The sequence below is a fragment of the Neopsephotus bourkii genome, unplaced genomic scaffold, assembly GCF_033783945.1.
Source record: "Neopsephotus bourkii isolate Nb327-2 ecotype Australia unplaced genomic scaffold, CSIRO-AGI_Nbou_v1 NB_463, whole genome shotgun sequence".
In the NCBI taxonomy this organism is placed as follows: domain Eukaryota; kingdom Metazoa; phylum Chordata; class Aves; order Psittaciformes; family Psittacidae; genus Neopsephotus; species Neopsephotus bourkii.
In genome coordinates, this window is record NW_026900965.1 from 38842 (window position 1) to 47359 (window position 8518).

An 8518-nucleotide genomic window follows, 5' to 3' on the forward strand; every position below is an offset into this window, starting at 1 on the left:
GCATGCCTTTGGAAGAGCTATCCCCCGTGCGCCCCAGCTGAATAAAGCATACCTACTTTACAACTGTAATGAGTTGTGGAGTCTCTCCGCTTATCAGATCCAAGTTAAGCTAAAGGTGCTTTAGAAGGATGGTGTGAAACAATTTAATCACGTTTAGTGGGGCCACAGACTTGAACACTGTTATCTTTGACCTAAGTTAGGCTAAAAGTACTTTAACCCTATGTTTTCCAGGCACTAGCATTTCTTTATCAAGCCGGCCCTGCCCCACATCCCGCCTTTTGCTTTACCTTTACAAATTCTTTTGCTATGTGACTCTGTTTTGCTCAAGAGTTCTGCCCATTTTCAACTAGTTGTCTAATCTTGTGTCTTTAGTGAGCTTTGTGAGCTCATACAGTTATATCCACATAGCAACACCTCTGATTTGCAAAAGCCAGTACATTCATGTGTTTATCACATTTATATGGCAAAAGTGAGGGAATACCTGCTCCTGCCTGAAGGGAGCTGAGCGGAGCCAAAGCCTCCCAGGGGGGACAGAGCTGACCGAAGGGACCCGAGCAGAGCCGAAGGGAGCTGAGTGAAGCCGATGCCACCTGAAGAGAGCGGAGCCGAAGGGAACCGAGTGGAGCCGAAGTTACCCAAAGAGGGGGCAGCTGCCCGAAGGGACCCGAGCAGCCACGCTCCCCCACATGCACACACATGTGCTGCACGTGTTTTCTCACATGCAGGCACACATGTGTGCAAGCACACACACTTGGCGGCAGAGCTTCAACCGCTCCCAGTGCTACACCACCTGTGAGTACACACACAGAGGCTCAGACACACGCATGCGTGTGTCCATCAACTCACAGGACATGGGGAGAATGAACAACCCAACACTTTTATTGGTGACTTCAAAGAACTTCTGTCCTGCTCCATGGATAAGGACCACACTCTGGGGCTCGGGGCGCTTCTGGGACAGGCAAAACGCGATTTTCCTCTGATGACACAGCAGCGGGAATGCCTGACGAGGTTCTGGGATTGCTGAAGTGACAGCAAGGACAGAACAGCAATGTCACAGAAGTCACTGGGGAGGGAGTTGGAACTGAGTGAGCATTAAGCTCCCTCCCAACCCAAACCACTCGGTGAGACTATGCTTCTATGAACATCAAGGAAATAAGAGCTGGGAAATAACAGCCAAGAAAATAACAGCAAGGAAAAAGCATCTAAGGATATAGCCAAGGAAGCAACATCAAGGAAACCCTCAGCAGTTCCTACATGGAACAAGAGCTGAACTTGGCACCAGCATTGCCACCATCACATTTACCTTATGTCAAAGACCCTCTTGTCCAAATTTGCCTCCTCCTGAGCATCGAGCTGAGTCAGGGACGCCTTCTGCGGGGCAGGGATTGGAGATGTGAGAGGCAGGCATGGGGCAGGGACTGCACAGAGGGACAGAGCTGGCGCCTGCTCCTGCCCTTACCTCCTCCTCGTCCCTGTCCGTGACCTTGCTTCTGTTCCAGCACTTGGGCTGCAGCTTCTGAAAGCACCTGGAAACAGGCAGGAGCAAAGGATAAACTCCTCCAGTGCTGGAGGAGTTGGGGGGTTTCTGGGTAGGGCTGGGTACTGCTGGGGCGGGGCAGGAATTACCGCTTCAGGCACCATCTGCTGCTGCCTTGGGAATCCTCGGCATGTTTCTTGGCACAGACCTGGTGACAGAGAGACGGGGACTCAGAACATGGAGGTTTCCACATGGAATTCTGCAGCATGGGGGAGCCAGAAGATTCTTCCTCCAGCCCAGTGCCTTCTACACACGTACAAGGCTGTGCCAGCAGCCACGCCTTTAAGAAGAGCCCCCCATGCCTCCCTGCCCAGCTCCCCGCTGCTCCCTGCCTCTGGAATGACCCAGAGTTCTCCTCAGCCTTGTTAATTTCTACCTTTCTCCTCTGCACAGAGCTCTGCAGGCTCCCCCCTGCCCCTTCAACACGCACCATGCCTTCTAAAGACATGAAAGCTCATTTGTCTCTTTGGAGGAGAAGGGCCCCAAAGGGAGGTTCAAACTGCGCAGCAACGATTGGGCCCCTGCCCTGTGCCCGGGCATGGCCCCGACCCACCGGAGCCGCAGCACCATGCAGAAAGGCTGGGTATGGGCTCAGGGCAGAGAGCAGGGGCATTGCTGCATGGCTGGAAGAAACAGGTGCTGCAACAGAGCAGGGCCAGGACAGGAGCTGGGGAGGGGATGCTTGGGGTGAGGGATTACAGCCTAGAGCCTGGTAAGGGCTGATGGCAGAGGCTGTGATGAGAGGGAGCTGCAGTCCCCCTGATGGAGCTACTGGGAAGATGCACAGCAGAGCTGGGGACAAACCCTGGCAGGAGCCAGGACAAGCTGCTCCCAGCAGCTCTGAAAACCTCCAAGCTCCAGGGTGGGGTGCCACAATGAGCTCCAAGCCTGGGAAAACATCTCTTGTGTTCGCCAGCACATCCACAGGCATCTGCAGCAGCACCCGGGCCCCATGAGCACTGTGGGAGCACCCCCCCTGCCCCTGTGCTCTCCAGCCCCAGGGTTTGGCTGGCAGCTGTTATAAATAGTGGCTCAAATAAATTGACTAGAGCCAAGCCAATGAATCAAATCAGTTTATTGAGCAAGCGACAGCAAGCAAAACAGTGCTGGGTGGCCAGGGAGTCTCTGCTCCACCAACAGCACGCACCCCATTTCCCCAAAGTCACTGATTTCATACTCTTCTTTATCCAGTGTACGTGCTACTCTTGGCTTCTCTGTGTCTGTGTGGCCCGTTGATAAGGGGTCTCATTCTGCCTCCCGGTGGGTGTGGGGAGAAAGCTCCTTATCTCCTTCGGGGTCTCATTCAGCCTCCCGGTGGGTCGGGTGGGTGTGGGGAGGAAGGCTCTTTTTTTCCATACCTAGTTTACTTTAACAGATGATTGCAGTCTATAAGCCAAATGTCAAAGTGTCGAAATTTTCCAGTAACCTTTAAGCAATCAAGTAACTCCTAAACAAACAATTACTTTTAAGCAAACAAGATTTGATTAACAAACAGGAATTCACTCATCACAGCAGCGCTCCGCCAAACGAGTCCTTGGCTCACCTTGAAAGAGCCCTGCACCAGGGGAGCAATGGGCGCGATGAGGGTCACGAGAGTGAACAGCGAGAGTGGCAGCACCAGCGACAGCCAGTAATCAGAGGTGTGATTGGACATCTCCTGGGAGAAAAGGAGAGTGCATCATGGAGGAGAGGAGCCGGAAGGGGAGGACAGGGGAGGGGAGGAGGAAAGGGAGGCCCCTTCCATACCCACTGCCCAGACACACACACGCAGCCATGCCCCGTTCTCTCCTACCGTCTCTGCAGATTCACTGTGCATCTGCCTGGGCTGGACTTGGGCATGGGGATGAGAGGTGCCAGCATCCTCCTCCCGCACACACTGCTCAAGGAGGTCAGAGGGCTCCGGGTCACGCTGCCTCTCACTCAGCAGCTTCAGGAGCAGCCCCGTCCTCGAGACCATCTTGGCGCAGGCCTGCTGGAGCTGGGGCAGGCCACAGTCCCCCCACAGGGCTTGAGCCACCTGTGCCATGAACCTGCGCAGGGCTCCATCTGGCACCAGAGAGTGTAGGTGATGGCTGAGCAGGGTGTCAAAGGGGGGTCCTCGCTTGGCCGTGCTGCCCGGGGCGCTGGAGCTGCCCTGTGCCGTTGGGGTCGGGGGTTCCTGCTCCTTGTGCTGCCCGTGTGTGGTGGTGCTTGCAGGGGCGGTGGGTGGTCTCCCACCTAGAGAGGAGCGCTCTGCTGCAGCCGTGTCCTCTGGCGTGCTGCTGGCAGCAGGGGGGCCGTTTTTAGGCAGCAGAGCATAGTAGAAATACTGGGTAGTGTTCAGTCTCTGCTCTGCTCTACCCTCTGCTGCTGCGGGCTCTTCTTCTGCAGCCCTGCTGCCCACTGTCCCATCAGTGTCCTGCTGCTTCTGCTCCTCATCTGTCCCAGCAGAGTCCTGTGTTGGGGATGGTGCTTCCTCCTCATCTTCTGCACTATCCTCATTCTCCATCCCGTCAGTCGTGTTGGTCTGCTCCATGGTGTCAGAATGATCCTGACTCTCGCCGGAACGGGTGAGGTGCGAGGCCTCCTTTGGGTATTGTGTAGGGGGCTGTGCTGCAGCAGGGGTGGGTGTTCTCTGGGGGCTGGAGACTGGGAGGATGTCGCTGAGGTTCATACTCCGCACTGCTTCCCATAAGATGGACTCTGCCCGGGTCAAGCCTAAGCCAGGCTCCTGTTGCTGCCAGCTTGTGGCTCTTCCTCCCTCCCCTACTGCCACCTCCTGCCCCTTGTCCCTCTGCGCTGGCTGGGCTGTGCTGGTGCTTTTCACAGTCAGGATGCTCATGGCCTTGTGCAGCTTGTTCTTCAGCTGTGCCACGAGCTCCTCTGCTAGAAAATAGAACCTCCTGGTGTCAATAGAGCTGCTCCAGCCCCTGTGCTGAATGCTCTGCAGCATCAGCGTCAACTCCTTGGTGGTGTTGCCCTCCCGCCTCGAGAGCTGCTGAGAGGAAGGTGCTGATGCATCGGGGCTGCTCAGGCTCAGGAGAACTGCGAGCGTGACAGTTCTCTGCCCCCTGAGGGAAGGCTCCTTAGGCTGGAGATTCAACACAGAGCTGCTGTTCCCTTTCCTGGGTGGCACCGTTCCCTTCAGGAGCTCTGGTGTCTCTGCCAGGGGAGCTGTAACACACCAAGAGCACATCAGTGACAAGCTTTCTGCCAGACACAGGCTCAGAAGGTTCACTATAGCTGGGGCACATGGGCAGGGCTGTGGGCCAGTTACCGCAGCGGGGAGCAGTGCTGCTGCACACGCTCATGCAGTCGAAGCTGAGGGTCCTGCACAGGGTCTCAGTGCTGTGCTTGTGCTGGCAGAGGCAGCAGGCCGTGTCGATGGACAGCTTGCTAAAGAACAGAGGTGTGCACAAACACTCAGGATCGTGACCCAGGGCAGCGACTCCAACCCAGGTGGCGCGCAGAAGCCTGCTGGAGGTGGGAGCCAGCCCCTGCACTCACAGTGTTTCCAAGCGGGATGTTCTCAGGAGCAGCATGAGCAGCGTCTGGCGAGTCACTCGTGTGGCACCCAGGTCCCTGCAAGGGTTTCAAGAAACACATTACATTCGAGGTGGTGGCACCAGCCTCTGCTCCGGGAACAAGCCCATTCCCTGCTGCTTGCGGTGCTGGCCGCAGGGGGATCTGCTGCTACCTAATCCAGGAGAAATTACAGAAAACTGTCTCTCCTTCCTGCTGTGCCCTGCTCCCACCCATGGATCTGAACCAGAAGGGATCCTGCAGATCCCATGGGAGATGGATGCAGACAAGTTCAAGTCCATGTCCCAGCTCCGTGCTGGCTTTGCAGCTGGGACACAGCAGAACTGCTCAGCCTTTGCCTGGCTCTGCCGCTGCCTCCAGCAGGAGAAGGCTGGGAGGAGGGTGGGATTTGCTGCTGGATCTCTGCTTTCCTGGCCACGGGGCACCCAGAGACACAAAGAAAGATCCATGGTAACCTGCTAACAAGGAGTCTGTACTTACAGGTGAGTGACTGAAGGCAGCTTGAAGAACCACATGTCCTCGATAACAGACAGGGGGTTATGGCTCAGGACCCTGAAATGAACCAACACCCCATGTGAGAGAGGGGTGCAGGATGAGAGTGGTGGCAGGGGCTCAGTGCTTCGTGCGTGAGGAAGGGCCTGGGGTGAAGGTTCCAGGCCGGGGCAGATGCTGATGGGCAGATTCACAACATACATCAGGTCCTGACTATCTCCAGCCCAGAGAGCAAAAGCCCAGAAGTGCTGCTTCTGGAAAACACAGCATCCCTTTCTTTCCTCCTCAGCTCACACCTTCTGGTGACTTCCCTCCAACAGGACTTTCCCTATTTCTCACATTCCCACTGTCCATGAGCGTTGTCTCTGGTCCTGCACCCAGCCAGGCAAAGCCATGGCCTGACAGAGTTGTCATTCAGCATTGATGCTGCTGCCTATTTGGGGTAAGAGGTGAGCAGAACACAGTGACAAGGGCCACTGCTCTGAACTCCCCTTAGCCCTTTGAACACTCACAGTGTCTGGAGGAACTGCATCCCGTGCCATGCCCGGAACGTGTCGCTCTGGATCTCGGTGATGAGATTTCCCTCCAGGCTTCTGGGGAAACAGGAGACCAGAGAAATGAATTGGGTCTGACCCACAGGAAGCTGGAGTGAAGCAGCACTGATTTGTAGGAAAAAGCCACATCCATGGTGGAACTGGGAGGAAACTGCCATTTTCTCTCCTGCTGCTTGTTAACCTGTCCAGGAGAGGAGACGAAGTGCATGCGTGCTGCATCTCTGCCTGCTCCAGGACACAGCAAGACTCAAGACGCAGTTTCTATTCCTGCTGTGTTTGGAGAAGCCGTGGCCCATCCTGGTGTGGCCACCAGCCATGCCCTGAGCTCCGGAGCTGGGCTGCTCCTTCAGCAGGAGAAACTGGAGGCCTTGTTCTAAAAATAACAGGAGCTTTTTCCATCACCAGAAGGTTCTAAATGCAAACAGGCTTCACCAACCACACCAGGAAGGAACTCCCATAACTCACATGGTCTCCAGGAAAGGAAGGTTCTCAAAAGCACACGCCTCGATCAGCTGGATTTTGTTGTAAGATAAATCCCTGTTAACAGGAGAACACAAACCGCTGGTGACATTTGCGCTGTCCTGGTTCCTCTCAGGGGCTCTGACTTTGGCAGCACAGAAGTGCCATAGCCCTCACTTCACGTGGGGTTTGTCTCTGGCACTGACTTGCAGTGGTGTGTAACCGGAGGTCACGCTCCTGACGGGGGTGGCTGCACCTCAGAGAGTTTCTCCCAGCTCTGATCCCAGCAGGGGTATTTCAGGGCTGATTTTCCTCTCTGGTAACAGCAGGTTCTTTATGCACGCCCCAACAGCACCCCTTGCGTGAGGCCTCAGGGACAGGCTGTAACGCCCTGTGTCACCATCATGGGGCTATTTCCCCTAGCTCCTAAATGTCACCTCCCTGCACAGCCCTGCTCTGATGTGTGCAGGAGTCCTCTGGCCTGGCTCTAGAAACCAAAAGGTTCCTTGTCCCAGCCTGAACTCGCTGCCTGGGCTTGTTCTGCAGCAAACAAGGAGAGAGGAAGCTTTGTGGGGAGCATTTCATGGCCTGCTCAGCCAGAGTCCCCAGCCCCATCGTGTGGGTGAATGGGAAGTGCCTGCTCCTCTCCATGGGCAATGAAGCTGCACCATGAGCTCCCTCCAAGGCAGCTCTGGGGCATCTGAGCTGAGAGGAGACAAATGCACAAGGTTTGCCCTGGAGGAGGCGGCCTCGTGCAGGTCTGTGCAGGGAAAGGGCAGCAGCTGCCTCCTCCTGCTTGGCTGTGGGGCAATGGGAGTGCAGCGTGTCCCTGCAGAGCCCTCCCCTGCACCAAGACCCTGCTCTGCTCTGGCTGCAGTCGCAATACCACCTGCAGGTATAAAGCCCTTCCTGGGGTGGGCCGGGCAGCAGGGCCAGGGCAGGGGGAGGCCGTGCCCACCACCATGGGCAGGGGGATACTTACAGGTGCCTCAGCAGGAGCAGCCCCTCCAGCGAGCGCCTCTTCACTGCCAGCAGGTTGTTGTGCTGGAGGACTCTGCAAGAGATGGGCGAACATGAGCAGTGCCACCCACGGCTCTCAGGGGCAATGGAGCTGTCAGGGGAACAACCCTGCAGCAGTGTCACTGCAGCATCTCTGCGGGTCCTGCCACGGCTCATCACACTCATGGCAGGAGCAGGGGCTTGCTCCCAGCCTGCTGACTGACTGCAGCCTGAGCACGGGTTCCACAGGCCCAGGGATGGCCCCGGGGGGCAGGAGGTACCCAGCCCAGGGCACTGCTCGCCATGGAACAGCTCTGGGGACTCACACCCCTCCTTGCTGAGCAGCTCGGCCTTCGCTGCACGTGGCAAGCACTGGTGCGGTGCTCGGCACAGCCTCGGCTCCACAGCCCAGCTGAGGGATGGGGATCCCGGAACCCCTGTGCCATGTCCGACGCTGCTGGATACTCACAGCTTCTCAGCCCACGGGTATCCCTTCCATGCCTGCGGGGGGATGAGGGCGAGCACGTTCCCAGTGAAATCCCTGCAGAGAAGCCATTGGCAGCGTCACCCCCAGGACAAACCCTTCCCCTGCCCCAGAGCTGCGGCCTGGAGCTGCCCCCTCGGCGCTGCCCCTCAGCCCTCCACAGGCAGCGGGGCCTGGAGCCGCTCTCGGGGTGTCCCGGGGCAGCGCCCGGAGCTGCAGGGCACTCACAGCACAGAGAAGGGCCGTTGGTGGGTGGCCGGGGGCATGCGGGCCAGGGCAGCGCCGCTGCAGTCCAGGCGGCGCCCGCGGCAGCGGCAGGGCCCCGGGCAGGGCCTCAGGGGCCGGGCCAGGCAGGGGGCCAGGCCCAGCAGCAGCAGCAGCAGCAGCAGCAGCAGCAGCGGTGCCATAGCGAAACAAGGCCTGAGTGCCTTTGGTACCACACGAGGCTCAAGGCTGGGGATCCAAACCAGG

General features: G+C 57.5%; 1 protein-coding gene across 1 annotated transcript; it reads right to left on the reverse strand.

Annotated features, from left to right (window-relative positions):
• Window positions 1–2905: 2905 nt before the first annotated feature.
• LOC133210541 (uncharacterized) lies at window positions 2906–8121 on the reverse strand. Its single transcript, XM_061350012.1, has 10 exons — window positions 8033–8121; window positions 7547–7618; window positions 6571–6642; window positions 6064–6144; window positions 5540–5611; window positions 5024–5098; window positions 4794–4912; window positions 3330–4690; window positions 3081–3194; window positions 2906–2923 (listed from the first exon to the last, which is right to left on the reverse strand). Exons 4-10 carry the CDS (start codon window positions 6081–6083, stop codon window positions 2906–2908), a joined length of 1779 nt encoding a protein of 592 aa, XP_061205996.1. The 5' UTR covers window positions 6084–6144; window positions 6571–6642; window positions 7547–7618; window positions 8033–8121.
• Window positions 8122–8518: the final 397 nt, after the last annotated feature.

Bases quoted from the DNA above. Each gene is read 5' to 3' on its own strand.
- LOC133210541 (XM_061350012.1), bottom strand. From the start codon at position 6,083: ATGCAGTTCCTCCAGACACT. The intron at 5,612-6,063 runs GTGAGTGTTCAA...GGTTCATTTCAG, and splicing joins ATGCAGTTCCTCCAGACACT to GGTCCTGAGCCATAACCCCC. The intron at 4,691-4,793 runs GTAACTGGCCCA...GGTGTGTTACAG, and splicing joins CAGCACTGCTCCCCGCTGCG to CTCCCCTGGCAGAGACACCA.